The 20,641-nt window shown below is 38.1% G+C and overlaps 2 protein-coding genes and 1 long non-coding RNA gene across 6 annotated transcripts in view; 1 reads left to right on the forward strand and 2 right to left on the reverse strand.

The window, feature by feature from the left end:
* The window catches only part of hemk1 (HemK methyltransferase family member 1), a 65,449-nt gene extending 51,324 nt beyond the window's left edge, over nucleotides 1-14,125 (reverse strand). For all 3 annotated transcript variants that reach the window (XM_039771275.1, XM_039771276.1, XM_039771277.1), the window contains exons 1-4: nucleotides 13,972-14,125; nucleotides 8,181-8,363; nucleotides 4,457-4,548; nucleotides 65-158 (exon numbers count right to left, since the gene is read on the reverse strand). In XM_039771275.1, coding sequence (XP_039627209.1) covers nucleotides 65-158; nucleotides 4,457-4,548; nucleotides 8,181-8,363; nucleotides 13,972-14,046 — 444 coding nt within the window. In that variant the 5' untranslated portion in view covers nucleotides 14,047-14,125. The remainder of the gene's footprint in view (nucleotides 1-64; nucleotides 159-4,456; nucleotides 4,549-8,180; nucleotides 8,364-13,971) is intronic.
* Nucleotides 7,453-8,251, forward strand: LOC120540453. The gene is made up of 3 exons (XR_005635812.1): nucleotides 7,453-7,909; nucleotides 8,005-8,097; nucleotides 8,183-8,251. It is a non-coding gene; the product is annotated as an uncharacterized LOC120540453 (long non-coding RNA).
* Nucleotides 14,126-17,136: 3,011 nt separating the features above from the next.
* Nucleotides 17,137-20,641, reverse strand: part of LOC120540450 (protein SSUH2 homolog) — a 30,938-nt gene continuing 27,433 nt past the window's right edge. Inside the window, exons 9-12 of one of the 2 annotated variants that reach the window (XM_039771273.1) lie at nucleotides 18,958-19,050; nucleotides 18,573-18,678; nucleotides 17,976-18,083; nucleotides 17,137-17,878 (exon numbers count right to left, since the gene is read on the reverse strand). In XM_039771273.1, coding sequence (XP_039627207.1) covers nucleotides 17,732-17,878; nucleotides 17,976-18,083; nucleotides 18,573-18,678; nucleotides 18,958-19,050 — 454 coding nt within the window. In that variant the 3' untranslated portion in view covers nucleotides 17,137-17,731. The remainder of the gene's footprint in view (nucleotides 17,879-17,975; nucleotides 18,084-18,572; nucleotides 18,679-18,957; nucleotides 19,051-20,641) is intronic. The other variant, XM_039771274.1, reaches the window with a different exon arrangement.

The following is a 20,641-nucleotide window of genomic DNA, read 5'->3' on the forward strand; positions in this document are numbered from 1 at the left end:
TTTACATAAAGCAAAAAATGCATGAAAAAGAACATCAGAAGGTATACACTGCCAATCACATTACCTCAGTCTCTGGCCTAGGAATAAAAACAGGGGGCTTCATCTTCAGTGTCAGATGTCGAAAATCCCACTCCCCAATCACGTACTGAACTGGCATTCTACAAGAACAAAAATATTTTAATAGTCTCAATTTTGAATTAAATAACCTGATCTCGTATCAGTCTCAGATATGATCAACTTGTCTGTTTCATTAAATGTCAGCACCAGACATTATTAAATATTGCTAACGGAAGCTTAATAAAATAAAAATCAAAGTATAACCATAGTCAATACATCATTAAGACAGGCTAAAATTAAGCATGAAGTAAGAAGTAATATCCATAGCATCTCTCTCTCTCTTTTTGGCTACAATCAAGTGATCATGTGACTTTGTCCATTTGTCAAAACAATTGAAACTCAGCAAAGTTTCACAGCTTTTGGGCATATACACTGGTAGGCCCATCACTTAATTCTAGAATGATAAGACTAACCAGCTAGATGAATCCACCTTAGGAATATCTGAGGGAAAAGGGATAAAAGAAAAACAAAATCCCAAAAACATCTGAACCAAGGAGGAAAAAGTATTAAGATCATGGAACCTTTAGTAAAGGAAACCATTACAGTGGCAAAAAAATATTAATATCCAGCAAAAAAGAAGAGTATAGTTAAATTCAAGCCTAGCATGCATAGAAAATCTTGTAATACTGAGTAATACTATGTAATTTGTTGAGAACACAATGATGTAACAATGGTCAATGAAAACCAAAACCACTGAGAGCTGAATTCAACATCACACCAAAAATCAAAGTAAAAAATTAAAATCACAGGCTGATCCAGCTGGTGTGAACTTCATCGCAGCAACTCCTAATCTGACTCAGTAGATGTATGGCCCCCGCGTGCCTGTATGCTCTCCTGACAACATTTGAGTATGCTCCTGATGAGACGGCAGATGGTGTCCTGGGGGATCTCCTCCTAGATCAGGATCAGGGTGTCAGTGAGTCTCCTGGACATTCTGTAGTGCTACTTGGTGGCGTTGGGGGGTCACCGATACATAATGTCCCAAAGGTTCTCAATTGGATTCAGGTCTGAGGAATGTGCAGGACAGTCAATGGCATCAATGCCTTCATCATCCAGGAACTGCCTACACACTCTGGCCATATAAGGCTGGGCCCACAGCACTAGCGTAAGGTCTGACGGTGGCTCTGAGAATTTCATCCCAGTACCTAATAGCAGCCAGAGTACTGTTGCCTAGCACATGGAGGTCTGTGTGACACTCCAAGGATATGTCTCCCCAGACCATCACTGACCCACTGCCAAACCGGTCATGCTGGATTATGTTGCAGGCTGCGTAACGTTCACCACGGCGTCTCCAGACTTTTTCATGTCTGTCACATGTGCTCAGTGTGTACTGCTCTCATCTGTGAAGAGAATGGGGCACCAATGGTGGAGCTGCCAACTCTGATATTGTCTGGGAAAAGCCAATTGAGCTGCACAGTGATGGGCTGTGAGCACAGGTCACACTAGAGGATGTCAGGCCCTCATGCCACCATCATGGAGTCAGAAACATGCACACCAGTAGGCAGATGGAGTTACTTTTGTAGGGCTCTGGCAGTGCTCGTTCTGTTCCTCCTTGAACAAAGGAACAGGTACTGGTCCTTCTACTGGGTTGATGCCCTTCTACGGCCCTGTACAGCTCTCCTCTTATAACGGGCTGACTCCTATCATCTTCTCCATGCTCCTGAGACAGTGCTGGGAGACACAGAAAACCTTTTTGCTACATCCATCCTGGAGGAGCTGGATTACCTGCGCAACCTGAATCTGCTACAGGTACTGCCTCGTGCTACCAGTAATGACAACAACACTAACAAAACGCAAAACTAGAGAAGAGTCAGCCAGGGAGGATAAGGAGAGAACAAAATTTCTGTGGCCACCACCTGAAAAAACATTTCCTTTTTGGGGGTCGTCATGCTGTTGTCTCTTCAGTGTACCTGTTGTCACTTACTTTTGCACCAAAGCAGGTGAAGCTGACTCACAATCGCTTGAGCTTCCAAACTGGACAGACTGATATTACTGAAGCTTAACTGACTTGGTGTTAAACTGGGATGATTAGGGGCTTCCTTAATTTTTTTAAGTGGTTTAGATGAATGGCCACAGCTCGCTATTATGAAGCAGGTAAATAACAATGTTATAAAGTAAATGTTATTGTACGTAGCAAGATCTCACCTACATATACATGAAGATAAATAAACCTATGTATAATTTTTGTTAGACAAATGGTGAAAACTACTTTTGTAATTAACTTTTGTTTTATATAAAGTACAGAAGAAATACTCAGGAGAAGCATTTTTATGCTACATGAATTATGGATAAATATTTTATGTACATGTTTTATTATATAAAAAAATAAGTGTGGAAATTGTATTTATTTCAGTATTTATATTTTGTTAATAAAATTGAACAAGTAACACCTGTGGCCTATAGTTTTTTAAATAGATAAAGAAAGAAAGAAAAAAAAAATCTTTGTCAGAATAGGCAAATTCAGTAACATGAAATCAGTGATCAGTATTGGCCCTAAAAACAAAACCTGATCAGAGCATCCCCAGCAAAAGGCAATTAAGATTACTGAATCTCTAAAAATTAGATTCCCATAAAGAGATCTTTATTTTAATACAAGCAGAAAAAAAAAATAATCCAATGCTGGCTGTTTTTAACCAAGTCAATATAAGTAACTTATTTAAGTGTGCATTCTGAAATTAAGCAAAAGTTAGGTTCTTAAATTCCAAAAATCAAACTTGTATGTCTTTAGCAGATTGTTAATCTAAAAGAACACCTTGTTTAAAGTTAATTTCCTAATAGGAAAAATCCACACTTTCGCCTCAGATCCTAAAATTATTACAGCACAACAGAAGATAACTTTGCAGACAATATCTTCTGTATAAGCATTACCACAAGGTTAGATCATACACAGGCAAATTCATTCTAATTTGTACTTTGGCACTATGATTCAGAAATTTGGTTTATTACATGAATATGAATGGTAATATAACATTCGCAAACAAATTAAATCCAAATGAGGGTCGTGCTTGGGCCGGAGCATATCCCAGCAGCATCATAATCAAAATAGGGTGCTAGTGCATCACAGGATCCATCTGTTTTCACATGTTGACAGTTTATAACTGTAAGTGGACCTGAAATGCAGGACTTTTGAGTGTTGTGCGTACCTTGAGGAAAAAAGCAACCTGAACACTGGGAGGCTGTGAAAACTGCATACACTGTATATGACAAATAAATGGAGGTTTTAAACACTGGTTGTTGGATTTGTGAGGCAGCAGCCCTAATCGCTACATTAATGTGCTGTCAGTCTACAATTACCACTTAGTTTTACATTTTGTTGGTGCAGTGTTCTTTAAAGTACCTAATTTGGATTTATAATAGGAGACTAATTTCTACAAGCAAACTGCAGTTTTATGGGCAGAGCTTGAAATGAAAACTACAAGGCAAGATTTTTAATAATAAAAGCTGGGTAAAGGATAAGCTATTAAAATGATCAGAAAAAGCATTGTTGAACTATTGGATCTTAGCTAAGAAATTGGAACTAGCATAAACATTAATTTATGGTGAAAAAATGTTAGAATGTGAAGTTTGTCAATACTGAGCTAATGACAAAAAGCACTAGAACATCAAAGTATGAGCCACAAATTCTGTCACTAATTGACTAAAACTTTGCTACAGAAGTAGATGGTATGCCTTTTGGCATAGTGGCCTGCTACTTGGGTCTGTGTTTTACTTTATGTGCAGACAAATGGTTTGGGATCAGGCAATCTGTTGTTATTACTTTTCAGTTTAAATGTCACTTATTGCATGGTGTGTCTCATTGAATGTACTTACACAGGTTTACAAATATAACATGGTAAGATTAAAGTACAATCTTACATCCTTTAGATATGTAAAGGCACAAAACAAGAAAAATAAACATTAAAATGGAAAACAATTTAATTGGTTAGATATAAAGAATGTGTTCCTGATGTAAATTCTTAATAAAATAAAATGTGAGATACAATATGGTTATTTAACACTGGAGGAGAACAAACAAAAAAAAAAAATCAGTTATCTGCATTATTCCAAAAACAATACACCACTGGGAGGTACACAGTGATTTCATATATAGGCAAAGTCATTATGCTCAAATCCATAAAGGTGTAAACTATAGTAAAATAAGATGGTCTGGTGTTTACTCAGTAATAAATTGAAGAACTCTGTTAAAAAAATAAAAACTTGGAAGTAGCATGGACAAAGATTTTAATGTTTAACCTATCAAGGAGATGAGTGTAGCCATTGTTATCAAACAGTAAAGGAAATGGGTGTAGATAACAAAGACTGAGACATGAGACAGAGGAAAAAATTCTACTTGTAATACCTCTGAAGCCGACGGGTACATAATTCCCACACATACTGCATTTGTGATGTCGTCAGCAAGTCAGAGAGTTGTTTGTTTTCAAGACTCTGGATCTACAAGAAAAAAAATCATAATGGGAGACTCTTGTTTGCGTACGATTGTCATCGTAAAATAATGAAGTGTTACTATTGAATCTAAAAACTTTATTTCAGGTAAAAAAAAAATAAAAAGGGTATGTTCTTGAAACATGCAAAGAGTAACTAAGTACACCACCACACAGGCCTCAGTAATTCTACCTATACATTCTTTACACACATAAGTGAAATCCAAAGGTAAAGGTTATGAAGGGTTAGGAGATAAGTACTTATCCTAGTCAGCATCAGGCAAAAGGGGAACCAGTCTTGGACAAGGCACCATGCCATCACAGTCACTGCTCACACACAAACCCTCACTCGTTTGGTCAAAATGGACCAATTTAGTGCCGACAACATAGTATGCATATCTTGTGAAAGGAAAAAAATCAGGGTAATGTGAGATGGAGGAAAAACATTTGAATGCTACCCAGAACCACTGGGACAGAATTTGATCCATTCATTCTTCCTACTAGTCAGGCCTGTAGTCAGCTAGAGCCTGCCTGCGACACCCTGGGTAAGGACACTGTTGTACAATTCCTGACTAGGGGTGTCAGTAGACGAGACCAAGCAAACCAGGGGATGGAGTATGAGAGACTCAGACGGAAAAAAAAAATACTATTCAAAAACAGGATTGTTTTATTCCAGCAATGTCCAAACTATTTTACAAATAAATGTCTTACAAAAATATTTACAAAGTCCAATGCAAAGACACTACCAAAACAAAAGAAAATTAGTGCAGGTGCTACTTTTAATATTTACAGTGGCTTCCAAAACAAAAGTAAAAAAAAAAAAAACTGTTCCTCGTCCTTCGTCCAGCTACAAGACAGTTCACGAAGGAAAGACTGAAAAATGAATGAGAAACTTAGTACCTGCTATATGCATAAAGGTCGGTGCGTATCTCTGCTAGTAAACTAAGCAGTCAGTAGCACAGAACTAGACTTAAGCCAGAAGATCTGGTAAATGACGACCCCTGGCGTTCAGACCGTGGTTTAACACCGCAAACCCTTTTGTCCGTCCAGTCCTCATTCACGTCACTCGCGGACGTCCAATAAACCTTCATGTCGGGATGTGCAGCGTATGTCAACACATTCTCGGGTGCAGTCCATCCTATTTAAACGTTCCTGCACTCAGTGACAGGCGGAGTGAAGCCTCACGAATTATAATTATTCAGTGTCGCGTATTATTCGTTACTACTCATGAGTCCCGCTTCACTGAGATTCTACGCAAACATTTTAAAGGGAGCGTTTGTTGAACTGACTGTAGCAGACTTGTCATCTTTCTAGAATTACTTAATTTATATGCTATTGACAATTAATCATAAGATCAGAAATCAAGGAGGCTGCGAGTTTGTATGGACTGTGCGGTTTTTTTCCCATGACTTCGTCTCAGTACAGAGAGTGCATTATGTCCTAAATGACAGGTCACAAGCTTTTTTTTGATATTTCCTAAAGGCCAATTATCTCAGTTTGTTCGTTAATATATTTCGACAGTGTTTTAATTTAATCAGAATTATTATAAATATATTACCCATATTCATTTCCTGTGTAGATATATAACGTTTTGTGAGGATAAATGAAAAAATCACAACACATACAGTAGGCATAGTGAGTTGTTTATAATTAACAAAACTCACTTTTTGTCTTAAAATTTCTCCTTTGTATTTTTACGTTTGGCAATGTTTTGCTTCAGTATGCAGTGGATTTATTCCACTTCCGAAGGTGTACATTGTCAGGATTCATTGCCTACCTCCTCACCCTGATGCCCAGGCTCTTCTCATAAATACTGTATTACCATCCTGTGCTTTTTCTCATTATTGCTATGTTACTATTATTATTAATATTATTGAACCCGTATGTAGAAGAAATGTTTGTCTTATTTTATGTTTATGAAAGGAAGAACGGTAGAGCCTTGAATGAAACTCAGTGTTGATGCTTTTGGGTAACACGACAGGTAAGGAGCAGGGAACGTCAAACGTGTCAGTGACTGCAGGGAATTGCGTAACTGGAAGATGATTTAAGAATACAGAAACGACAAAATCTTAGTCTTTCAATAATTCTATTTACATCAATGATTTATTCTGCAATGCTGCAGTTCGTGAGACTTCTTATTTACTGACAAGAGATGGATGTTGCTGACAAAGTCAGGTGCTTTTTTGAAAGCTTGGCTCCAGATGTGCTTATCCAGCTGTTCCTTCTTGTCAGTACTTGAGTGATCTTTATGTACACCTCTGGATGAATTCGTAAAATCTCTTTTCAACTTTTTTGTCTCATTAACGCAGAAGTCCCGATACTTTCTCGAAATTGCAGAAGACGCTGTCGATTGCACTGTTTCTGTTTTGAAGGCAGTTGTAATTAGTTACGCAGCACTCGCTTTTTGGAAATCAACAATTCATATCAGCTACGGATCTGGGGATCACTGAATACTAAAAACGTTTAATGAGGAGTGTCTTGTGCATATACTGTTAAGATGGCCACGTCGGCTTTGTAAACTCTTAACGAGAACCTGTTTCTTTGCCTCTTCGATATAATCGAGATGGGGTAGAAGACACGCCATATTATTACAATACGTACTTCCAAATATGCTCATCCATTTGTTGCAGATCCTAGGTGAACAAGATTTCACTCCATTGAACGAGGTGTCCTGTGTGAATCTTTCATAATGTCTCTTAAGCGTATTTGTTAACTTACAGAAAAAGTACGACATAACTGTTTTTGAAAAGTCATTTTTTTTTATCATGCTCCATACAAGAGTACCCCCTACGTGAACTTGCATCAGAAAACCTAGAAATCACTGCTTTTACGCTTTGAACCAAATCGAGTTCTGACTGCGCAGATGTCAGTGACGTCATGGCGTCAGCGTGCCTCAAAATCACGTGACGGGCGCATTTGAAACAGACCTCGAAGCGGCGTTTCAAACGTTCGATACTGTATTGACATGTCCGTATTGTGCAGCCAGTTAGTACCCGTCAGTCTTGGTGATGGGATGGTTACCTGTTCAGTCTCTGTTTGGTGACTATTGTATATTTCCACGCGCTTTCCTTTTCCTTTTTTGCCATAGGTGTGAATTCCCTTTGCCGGCTACTCTGAAACTGAGCTCCCTATTCTTCTGACCTGTTCCTCTACTTTTAAATATAGCACTTTCGCCTTCTCTCCTGCAGCGGATACCGAAGCATGCCCTCCGAAACCGAGTGCGTTTGTGACGCGTGCCTCGCCGTCGGCTAGTTCGAGCCCCACGGCTTGCTGTCAGAGCACCCGTGGGCCCCCGGGCAGCCCTGCGCTTTAAGCCACGGGTGAAACTTTGTGCTGCTTCCGTGTTAATCTGTAAAGGGGTGCTAAAACAGGTAAAAAAAAAAAATATATATATATATTTCCAAAATTTCCCCACATGTCCGTGATAATCTGGGTGGCTGTGTCTACATTTTCTTTATTTCAACAGCCACTTGGACAAGATAATTAATTCCATAACCGAGCACTCACAGTTGCTTTACAACATGTGTTTGGATTATGGGAATAAGGATATAAAGTTCAGGTAAGGTTCTATACTTTTGATAGCCTCTTGGGTCTAAAAACATTTTATTATTAACAAGCACTTTTAAAATGGTGTACACTTACAGTTTTAGCACCTAGAACGTGTGCTACAATGTACTCGCTGGAAGCCTCTGGTTCAGGAATCTTATGCTGAGAAAATACCTGCTTCCAAAACTGTATGCAGCTGTTCACTTGTAACGGCCCGGGAGGTGGTGCCGGAGTTACAAAAGATGTATTGGGAGCAGACCCAGCACCTGATGACTGCAGCTGTAAAGAAGAAATGGTGAGAGTTTAAAGTTTTTTTGTATTATGTTACAAGAAAGTTTAGGTAAATTGTGATTGAAGAATACAGAAGAAAAAACAGCTTTGATCTCTTAAATTGCAAATTAAAATGTCTGTCTTCTCTTTTGTTAAAATAAGAGTTTACAAGGAGGGCTGGCATTGTATGAAACAAATTAGCACAAAGGAAGAAAAGTATATTTCACAAACCGGTACAAGCAGGACAAAAAATACACAATTAAGTCAGTATTTAAAAATGACACACAAATCCCTTTGAACACAACAGCTGGCCACACATTGCAAACCAAGAATTGAGGGTCGTGATTGCCTTTTTTAGCTATAACATACGATTCTCAAAGGAGTGTTATATAAAAGGACCAGGAATACCAGTGTGGAAATTGGTTTTCACTCAAAATAACATTAATTAGAGCTCCTGATATGTAATACATAATATCTTTGTTAAAGCAGATGGCTAGCTCCACTTTGCTTTATGGGTTTAGGCATACACAGTGTTGATTATACTATTTCAAAAACATAAGCAAATGTGATCTGCTCCCATTAGTTAACAGAATCACTTCCTTCTTTCTCTCTCTTGGATGCCATTTTTATTAGTGCTGCTTCCTCGCATCTCCAGGGTCCCTAGCTTTAATGCCAGCCAGCCCTGTGTAGTGTATTTTAATTCTCCAGGTGTCTAGATGGGCTTTTCTCCAATACTCCAACACGTGCTGCATAGATTCATTTGATGACCCGATTGGTCCAGCATAAATAAAAACAAGTATGTGCATGAGTATCCACTGCAATCGACTGTAACCCTGCTCAGTTGCTGCCTTGCACATAATGCTGCAGCATAGTCGATGGCTTCCTGCAACTCTGAACTACAGTAGATGGATAGGAAACTGGACGGCCTGATGGATGGATGGATGTTATACTTCATTCCAATTTATTTAATTGTTAATCTAGACCACTTATTTTTCATTGTAGTTTTTTTTGCAAGATTTGTAGACTTAAAATGAAAGTTAAGCATAAATTGTTGGGTACTCTAGGGTGTTTTTCGGACGTTTACAGACTGACAGCAGAAAGCAGATTTCAAATTGAACAAAATGTACAAACTGCTCATTTAATTAAAACAAAATACAAATGAGAGAACTCTTAACTTTATTAACATGGTTCATTGGGTTATTAATCAAGGCATCACAATAATTCACCCCACTATATACCTTTATTGCTCAGCTGTTGATTAAGGAGAAAACAAACAATTAAGGGTTATGACACTTATAAAGCAGTTCAATTCAAATTTATGCAAAAATATTCCATTAGCAGCAGTGATTTGTTACTAATTAAGACAGTAACTGGAATGAAAATACATATTATATATGAGCATTGTGAGGACACAACTCCCTTCCCTTAGTTTTGGATGTGATATCAGTAGCATCATCCCTTCTCTCTCTCTCATATATGCCTGCATCCTCTCATGTGCACATGGAGGGGTGCATGGTGATGCTTATCCAATGAGAATCAGAGGTCATTCAGGGTTTGCTTATGGACGTAAACTGGTTTGGCTGGATGAGACAGTCTGGAATTATGTTCATACAGGAGGCTTAATGACCCTCTGAGCTTCAGTGAGAAAGAGTAAAGCAAAAGGCTGAATTAAAAGAAAGCTTGTTGAAATAGATTGCGCTTTGGATGTGAAGTATCCATATAGAAAGAAAATTTGGGTGTGTGCAGGTATTTATTGAGCACTTTTTAAGAACTATTTGTTTTCACATTTTTGGAAAGTGCACTTTTTGAACTGTTTATTTGCTGCAAAAATAAATTGCACCTTTTTCAATAAAGTTAAATGTATGTTCATACTCATTTATGTACAGTATATTCAACTGGGTTTTGGGTTAAGGTGATCTCTGGTTACAGTAGTCCTACAGATATGAACAAGCAAACGTTTGCAACCTCCAAAATGTTACAGTTCAACTGATTTTTCAACTAATTTTCATCTAGTAACCTTTTTTTATTTATTAATGATTTACATTATTTTTGACACACAAATATAAAGTTGTAGGCAAATATTTTTAGTGTGCCACTGTGATCTGTGTTATTCAAACAATTTTACTTAGAATAAAAATCTAAATGACAGGGTGAATATGACAGGAAGACAAGATGATTCGAGTGTTACATGGAGCTCTAGTGCTGATGCGCCATGGTTGGTCATGATCAATATTATGGCCAGGGTCAACAGCTATTTTAAGGTTTTCCAAGCAAGCAACTGCTGCAGTAATAATGCTTGTCAGCAAATCAATTGTACCTACTGTATGTTTGAAGGTTGCATGTTCAGAGAGAAGGTATAAAAATCGAACAACTGCATGGAACTCCAGAGTTTACCTATGGACAGGTGGAAGACATCACTCCTGCTTGTGCCTAAGACAATGCTTTCCCACACTCTTAAAGACTGGACCAGTGGCTATCGCAGGAAACCCCAACTGCATCATGCTTTGGTTAAGTACAGCTCCGTTTTGACTATTATATTATTTTAAGTATTAAATATTAAACAGAAGCAAGTTTAATCTTCTGTTAGTGTTCCTGATTCTTTTGATCACCGCCATACCACTAGGAACGAGTTGTGTGTGTATATATTTTATATATATATATATTGTCGGAGATGGCTGGGGTGGCGACCCGGCCGGGACGCCTAGGAAGACTGGAGGAGGGCTTATGCAACTGCTAAATTTTACATTCCCAATGATTTTTTTACAGTCATTGTCCAGTGATGAGATCAGCAAATGTGACTCGCTTACAAGCTGTGTGATGTGACATCTCTATATATAATCTTCATTTGGATATTGATCTTTGTTTGTCCGCGAATGAATTAGAAGAAGAAGCACTAGATGGCAGTAGAGAGACAGCTAAAACATAGGCATTACATTAAGAATCTCCTCCAAGCTTATACTACTGAAGACTGTAGTACTCAAGTCACACCTCAAAACACAGACATTCAAACTAAACAAATTGTTGTGCTTTAAATTAACTAAAGAGATTTTCATTTAGATCTTGATCTTTGTTTGTCCGCGAATTCCACGCATGTGTAGACCACCTTCCAGTTTAGTACGTTGTTCTTACTCACGGATGTCAACAATGTGCCGGAATAATGAAAGGGCTGGTGGACAGTGTTACGCTGGGTAGCTCCTGAGGCCTGGTTAGAAAAGGAGATTGCCGAAGATAAAAGGTACGTGCCTATGTAACATATGAATGAAAAAAAGACAGTGGGTAAAATGAATGACAACGTAACAGCACGTTCCGGAAATTATTATTGTTACGTTGTAGCCGGTGAGTGCTGCACGTCTCACAGTTATACCGTGGCTTGCTCACATGTCAGTGAAGTGATCCTTATTTATGCTTTAAAGAGCCTGGATACCTGTGTGTCCCCCTTTTATAACCATTGCCTTACTCTTTGGATTGCCACAAAGCAACCTGCGAGACTGGAGAAAGGTTGAGAAGAGATCGTGAGAGGAAATGACAGCATCGTGAAAACGAGATGGACTGTGAACGCACAGAAGCAGAAATGCTCCTACACCACCACATAATTACTATTCGGACAGTGATTCTGAGTAGGCCGTTCCTATCGAATCAATATCCAAGGGTTTTCTTTTGTAATTTTGTTTCCCTTATAAAAAATCATAATGCTGTGCGACGAAGGGCCCAGTTCACAACTGGCAGCCGCGTTTAAACAGGGAGCCCTTCACACACAACTTTAACACACGCAACGTAGTTGGGCGCAAATGGCTAGTTGTTATATAATTTCTGTATGTTAAGACCAGTCCAGCCTGTCATTGATGTGGACCCATAAATACTAGAAGAAGTGCAGCACCTCCAGATTCACATTCACTCCCTGAATAGTGACTGGGCATAGAGGCCCTTTACTAGGGTAAAGGTCAACCACCAGTACAATGGTTTTTCTGATGTTAAGTTGCAGACAGTTCATGCTGCACCCAGAAACAAAGTTCTCCAACTGTCATGTATTATTTGCATCAGAGGATTTCTGCAAGAACATGACCTGGTGTGTTATATTTATAGATTGAGGTATGCAAAGTGAAGACAAAATGAGACGGGGCTGTACCTTGTGGTTCTCAGTGTGGCTCTCACAAGAGACACAAAGTCCTTAAGCTCCACAAACTACAATCTTCCTGACAAATGGTCCGTTACCAAAAAAGGACAAAAAAAAAAAAATCCTTTCATTTTAAATCTGCCCGTTTTTGCTTCCAAATTAAGAAATCCTAAACTGGCCTCCATGCCAAGAACTGCCTATCCATGGTGTAAGGCATAAATCGTCACATTGGTGGATACCTGCTTCTTTTCAATAACATGAATATCTGTTGCCAGAGGTGAAATCCTAGTGGAAGTTGGGCTGTGTGACTCAACAACTAACACCAGACCCCCAGTATAGTTTCTAAAGACGTTTTCTAGTTTACACACATATATATTTTCTTTCTTCAAACTCTGGAGCGAATCCCTGAAAGTCCGATTCGTTTAGGTAGATGTGAACACACCACCAATCGTACTCTGGCGCGGACGAAAACAACCTTACCGCGACCATTTGGAAAGAGTGATCTCGGTGCGGTTCGCATGAGGTCTGATGTGACCCGGCTCAGGACCGACTTAACTACCTGAAATACTGAGCATTTTGTGTGCTGTGGATGTCACGTTAAGGGTCTAATGTCGTTAACTGGGGAAACTCAATCATAGGTTAATGGGTCGAGGATTAACAGGGCACGTTAAAAAACAATAAAAAGGTTAAAATACACAAATGTGCATACAGGTACAAGTATAATTCGCATAAAACGACTCGTATAATTACTCGGCAGCAGTTGACGTTTTTTTTTCAAGTTTTGTGTAAATTCACTTGTCTTAGGGTCTTTTATAACACACACACACGTCGCAACACACCAACAGCTGGACTGTGAGACCGCCGGCCAAACGTCCTAAACAGCTGGTGAATACGCCATGCGCACAGGTGGGGCGTCCTCTCATGGCAGTCAATGTTAAGCAAACATTACAAAATAAACATTAATAACTAATAATGTACAAGAGTTGACATAATTGACATGTGATTTTAGATAAACTAAATTGGTGTTACGTTCTTACTGTGGCTACTGGAAAGAAAATACGCAACGTCATACATAAAATTAAACATTTTACATTAGTCTACTCAGCTGTTATAACTGAAGCGCATCAGTATATGCCATTAGCGCAGCTTGCCCACTGTTATACCCTCGGCTATCTAAAACGTGTTCTTCAGCGCATAAACTTGATTTTTTCCCCCAGTTGCTATCAATTTAATAATCGTGAAAAATATTTCATAACGAACAATAAAAATGCTAGCGTGAATTAATTCACAAATAAATTTTAATCGTAAGATACATACTATTTCATACATAACACAAGCAAAGCTTAAAGAGAGAAGACACGGCTAACAGAAGTAAAACATGAAACAGCGCAAGAGAAAGCAAACCTTACACACACACACGAGTTCCAAAAGAAACACGCATGGTGCACCTCACCCCCCACAACACAATTCCTATCCTCCAGTGCAGCGTGCGATTCTACGTACCCGAGAGTGCGTTATCACCGAGCATCCTTGTCTGATCAGCCTTTCACGCAACAGCAGCACCTGTAGCCACCTCATATTAAATACTGCATAAGCCCATTCGTTAGGACGTAATTACAATACTCCCAGTCCTGCACGGAACTCTGCTTCAACTTCTATTTTCTTTTGTTTAATGAGGGCTGTCAAACCAACTTAAAGTGCATTACCGCCACCAACTGGACTGGAGTGTGATGCTAAAAGTGGGTTAAAAAAACTGATCATGCATACCTGAATAACATGATTTGTATTTTCCTATTTAAATGGTCTGTAATAAACCTATAGTTTTTAAAATAACAGAATATGGACCTATGAATGAATTTTAACTAGTCTCTATATCTATATAATTATTCCAATGTCAAAGTATCCATTCCCAGGGATTTAAAATATTGAAATTGTAATTTATATGTCATACACCCTAATAAAATATTGTAGTATTCCTTTCCAGGTGGGCAAATACATCTCACAAGCAAGTGGTGGTAATTGTCCAAAAAAAACAAAAACAACAAACAATGGTTTTATTTCTTTTCTTCCAACTTAACAGACCAAAAACAACGTAGTCAGGACAAACAAACAAGCACTGAACAAAAACCATCCCACATAACTTGAGTTAAACACACTCTCATATTGAACCACCTTTTCAAAGTCCCTCCTCCCCAGCACTCCAGATGTTGCTTAGTAAGAGTGGCTGTTGTGTCTCCTCTGTGTAGCCCCTTTTTTAAAAGTTTTATAGAACACACTGGCTCAGTGGCAATTTCTTTCCCATATCGTTACAATATACTCAACTGTATCTAATTGATTACAAGATCTACATACTCCAGATTGATGCTGTCCTGTCTTGAATAGTGTACGATGTAATATAATTTCTTCCCTTCTCGTTTTGCCCTTTTTGTCCCTGGATCCAACTTTGTTTTGTATTCTTTACATAGTCTTCCCTTACCATCAGCATCACACAATTTTTGACACATCTCATCAATTTTTAGTTTCACTGGAATATTACTTTCTGATTTACTAAATGTCACCTGTGAATCAATAAAAGGATTGTTATGTGTCATTTTGTTTTAGCCAAATCATCAATTATTTAATTTCCTTTGACCCATTCATGAGCCCAAACCCATATTCTGCAACTGATACAATGTTTATGTCACTTCCAAAAGAAAGTCTGGCCTTGATGAAGAAGTACCAGTTTTAATATTATGTAAGACACCAAAGGAATAAGAACAGATACTGTAAGTAACTTGTTTGGACAAAGTTTTTCATTTCATTGTAGAATAATGTTTATGAGCTCAGTTGTAAATACTGACACATAATCAGACAGTCTTCTTTATATACACTTGTAATTTGGGGGCACAGAAAGCTGATGCTGTATTTCCTGTCAAACTATCTTTGGATCAATCCATAAACATCCTAAATATTCCAAAAGAGTTTTGAGTAATATACGTGTTTACTATCATCTTTTCAGACATACCCTGGCTATTTACTTTTAATAAATCATACACCATAAAGTCTGCTGATATCAATTAAAAAGCCATAGTGCTGAACCCACCCACCTAAAACTAACAATACTTTTTTTTGAGGAGCTCTGAACCATCTCTTAATACACTAATTGCAAGGTAATCATTCTTATGCTGTTTAATTTTTACCCAGTATATTAAGAGATCCATAGCTCTTTTCCTGTCTCCTGTTGTGTTTTACAACATAAAATAACAGAACTAATATAGGATCAATGGGACTGAAATGAAAGGTAGGCCTTGTATAGGGGTGGGCAACCATGGTCCTGGAGTGCCAAGGCATCTGCAGGTTTCCATTCATTCATTTCAGTGTCTTCTTTTCAGTTCAGTCTGTGCTGTAAAATGAAGCTCTCAATGAATTATAATTACTTGTCTCACCTTGGAATCCAATTTTTCAGAAATTCCTAATATTTTGGCTTTAATGTGTTTCTTTGTTAACAGGCCTCTGACAGTGAAGCATTTGGGTCAAATAAAACAGTAACCAATATCTCACCAGGTACCTCAATGTCATATGCAGCTGTATTTGTTTTTCTAATGAACGATAAAAGAAATGGCAGGAAGACAAATTAAAAATTGATGGGTACCTTTAGTCCACCAAAAATTCTTGTCTTATTCAATTAAAATCCATGCTTGTAGATGTTTCTTTAGCAGTAGAGCTAAAGCAAAGTAAATTCTTCTAATGAAATGCTGTGATACATTAACTGCAAGAATTGTATGATTATGAACCCAAGGCTGCCTACAAACACAGGAGGGCAGTCCAATTCTGTCATGCCTTAGTAAACCCAGTTACTAAATGTATTGTGACCAGTTTCCTGTATCCACATCAGTCTGATGCTAAAATGCAATATACCGCTGTTACACAACCAACAACTACAAGTACATTTGTAAAATTTAAATACGAGTATAACATTTATAACATGTTTATTTTATGTGTAACCAGTACGGGAAAGCAACAGTGAGACTCAAACCACAAACACAATATCAAACATATAAAGGATTTTTATTTTCTCCAACACCTTCCAATGGTGAACACAACTACAATACCACAATAACACCCAAAGTAAATGCTTTCTCTCTCTTTCTCTCACTCCATCCACCCTACAAGGGAGTTTTGCCCACTGCCTCCCAACTCTGACTCCCTGAGGTGGACCCTAGAATGCAGAGCACTTCTGGGTTATACAGAGACAAGGGCATTCCTTCCCCAGCAGCACCCTCTAGTGGTATGCAAGGATTCTGACAGGGCTGCTCTTCTACACTCCAACTCCCATGCAGCCCTGTGGGAGTCCTAGCTGGGACCAGCCTGGAGGAACACTGCCAATTATCATGAGGAGGAATGAACTGCTTCTGGCATTCATATTTGCCATGTTCATCCATTGTGCTTCTACCCTGACTGAAATAAAGATTGTTAACCATCCTGGCCGGGTTGCAGCTCCTTCTAATATGGTCTGCCAGCCAGGTAAAGGGTCACTCTCCATCCCAGTCGGGAAGCCAGTCCATTCACCTTGGCATCTACAATGTTAATCTTTAAAAGAGACAAAATGGCCAGAGCCATCTATTGGGTTAATAATGGAAGGGTTAGACAGGCAGAAACATATAGAAGATAGTTTACTGATACAAATGTGTTTATTTTACAGTTGCATGAAGAATACAATCAGAATATTTATACAAAATAGAGCACTTTGTTCATTTTTTTCAAAATTGCACTTTAATTATTCTGCAGTGCTTTTCTTAACAGAACCCAGTCATTGTTTCCTGTAACATACTTCCATTATCCTTTTCCATGACAGAAACATGTAAAGGGCAATTGTTACAAAGCTTTTGCGTAAAGACTTCTTGTTCTGTCTTCCATTTTATCACAACAGTTTCTTGCCCAAAAATATACACGATTTTAGTGAGTGACATAGACATAACATCATCTACGGCTGTGCTGCTGATGAAATAGCCATGGCAGTTGTTTCTTACATTGCAATAGTAATTCAGCGAAATGTTCTTTAATCATGGATGAGCATTATGTAGCTGTTAGAAGCTCAGTTAATATGGAGTGTCAGGAACAGGATTAGGAATTTTTGGGCTAGAAGATAGAGGATAGACAGCAGTCTGTGAGATGGTACTCCTAAACGATCACTTGTTCTTTGCTAAATGGAAAGGCTGGCCTTAACAGGATGCAGCTTTCTTGGTTTTTGTATCAACATGGCCGTTTCACATTTGCTTTTTTGCTATAAGATGCTGCACAACCAGCAGCAACGTGCTGGATATCCTGGGGCGTAGACCTTCTTCTCTGTGCCATAAATGTAGTAACTGTGCTGTTTTCCTTTCCAATCGTAGATAACATGATATAGTGGAATCCGTTCAATTGTCTGACGCTGCAAACAACAGATGTACATTCTGAGCTTAAAATCTGAGATAGCTGACACCTCAGCTCCAGCGTTACACAAAATGTTTCCTGCGAGAAAAGCTTACCTGCTGGTGGATGCGCATTGTGCTTGAAAACATCTCCAGGTGCTTTTGAGTAGTCACTCGAGATGCTTCACTGATATCTTCTTCTGGGAATCCCACAATTGGATATACCTGAGAGGAATGTAATTAGTGAGGTTTATTTATCTTTTCCAGCCAGAACTCTAAACATAGAACAAAAATGAAGTCGGTGTTGAACTCAATGCTACTGTCAAAGAGAGATGATTCTCTGACACAAATGGATTTCTTCACAAAAATTCTTTTTGAAGCACCCTATCAACAACCGTACAGAATCCCATACCTGAACAGGGCTAGAGTAAGACGTAATATATGGGTGAGTTCAACCGCCATTTTTTTTAATTAAATGTGACCACAGAATTTTAATACTTGTCACATATGTGGTACATTGGAGTGTCTATCCTAGCACAGAGCCCAAAGGAATAGCCATAGTGCCCTAAGATGGCTACTGCAGAGTGCACTTCAATTGACAAACATGGGTATATAATCCCAGTTTACAGTGTATCATATATGAATTTTAAAATTCAATCAGCATTTTTAAAATACTTGCTTGCAAGAGAAAAGGGTGGATACTGGATGCCTTACCATTACACTTTGATCACAAAAAATGTTGTCGCCGTTGACTTTACTGAACTTTTTCAAAGGGAATCCTGTCTGGCGATCTTGAATATATTCAGTGATATTATTTTTCCTGAAACCCAAGTGAGAGTGTTTTATGTTACCAATGCAATTTTTAAATTTGGAGAATGGACGGTGAAGGACTGTCTTTAAACTATATAGTGCACAGCCCATGTAGAAGACAGACAGGCAACAACTCAAAACAGAGTTTCTACAAGTAAAAACAAATGCCACTGTACCAAGTATTGTTTCTAGTCAAGCAAATTAACACTGGATATATTATCAATCTTTTAATTAAATGAGAAAACACTTAACGTTTCCTGATAGAGTCAGTTCAGTTTGTGATATTTACCAGGTTACAGTCAGCATCACATAGCGTATCTGCTTTCCATTGCCAGCACAATCAGAGCAAGTAATGCGACCCCGTCCAAAGCAAGAGTAACAGCTAATGTAAGAAAAATGACATAAATCAGTTAAAACTCAGCCATTGACACCTGCCTTGGAAATCTGTTAATTTAGTAAGGGAGAGCATAAGATGAAGTGCTTACATAAAATGTCATGTAAGTAAACAGCAATGACACCTCATGATTTTGGGGAAAACTGTAAATGGTAGACATCATTGCAACTGTTACATGTCTTATTGCATTAAGGTTTTTAAGGATAAGTTCTGTATTTTTTTCAGCCAGTTATTTATTCATAATCATGGTACTGTATATATTAATTTTCCACATTAGAAAGCAATTTTAAGTTAAGCTTTTTATTTAATTTTGAAAAAAAAAACTAACTTTTTTAGCTTTTTTTAAAAATAAAGGTGATGTGACAGGACTCCAAACATGAAAACAAAAGCCTTCAAAACTCACTGAATACATTCTCTTCGAAGCATCAAAGGTTTCAATTTTAAAATGTGCTTCTTCATTTCTGAGGCATGCTTGTGACAACAAAAGTAAACTGGAAGTAATGAATTTTATTGCAGATTCTTGGTACTTTTGTTCTTGAAGTAAGGATATGTTTCCTGTTTGCTTGTTTAATGGCACTGGCTATTGCAGGTTGAGTTTTCACATTTTCAACAGGTGCGCCACCAATTTGGTAGATTTATGTAGCTTTTTTCATAAAAATCCAACTTTTTTCTCTGCAGTAATGTTTCTTCAAAGGATATTTTCTACCATAGCTTGTAACAAATGCTGCTCTGCACAAAAGAGTGCCCAGTGCCTGATATGGTGACAAAGTTGTCTGTATGCCTTGAAATCATCAAATTTGAGTGTGCAACTGCCATGATTCAAAATCTGTGCCATTGCTGCCAGTGCATGCATACTTGGGCACATTATTTTCTTTTGCCATTTGTACTTAAATCATATACATTTTTACGTTTTTGTAGGCAATGTTGCCGCTTATACTGAATCACATATAGACACAATGGTTTAACAACACATGCACTCTCACATTATGTAATGTTTATTTCATAAACCGTGCCTAATTTTAGCTCATTGCATTATGTGTTATTTTACATAGCCTATGGAGCGAAATTCACACTGAGTGGCAGCATGGTGTATATTATTGAAGTATGCACACAAGAGCTTCATTGTACTTTGTATATATAACAAGAAGTCTAAACTGAACTGGAGCTGATGTTCTGTCAAGTCCTGGCAGACCTGTTCCTTCGCCTACCTGTTCCAGGCCAGTCTTTGGAAGGCCTTACTGTGAACTTGAGGCCAGTTTAGACTTTGATGAAGCTTAAGATGCATTATCCCTTTCCTTTACCTTTTGCTTTTCCTTTTCTTTCTGTGCCCTATGTTTGCTGCACATGCTTAAATATACTTCCATATAATGTAGTTAAATCCACTCGGGTTGAGTAAATACTGGATACTTTAGAATGACAGTAAAAAAAAAAAACAAAAAAAGGTAAAGTATCGCCACTACTAATGCAGTTCCCTCTAGGCATCCATCTCTCACAATGGACGAGGCAAACCTCTCAAGAAATCTGAACTGAAATGATTACACTGAATTGCAATTTTTATAAAAGCTCTAGATTTTTCAAA

This window comes from Polypterus senegalus, chromosome 12 (genome assembly GCF_016835505.1).
Source record: "Polypterus senegalus isolate Bchr_013 chromosome 12, ASM1683550v1, whole genome shotgun sequence".
Taxonomy (NCBI): domain Eukaryota; kingdom Metazoa; phylum Chordata; class Cladistia; order Polypteriformes; family Polypteridae; genus Polypterus; species Polypterus senegalus.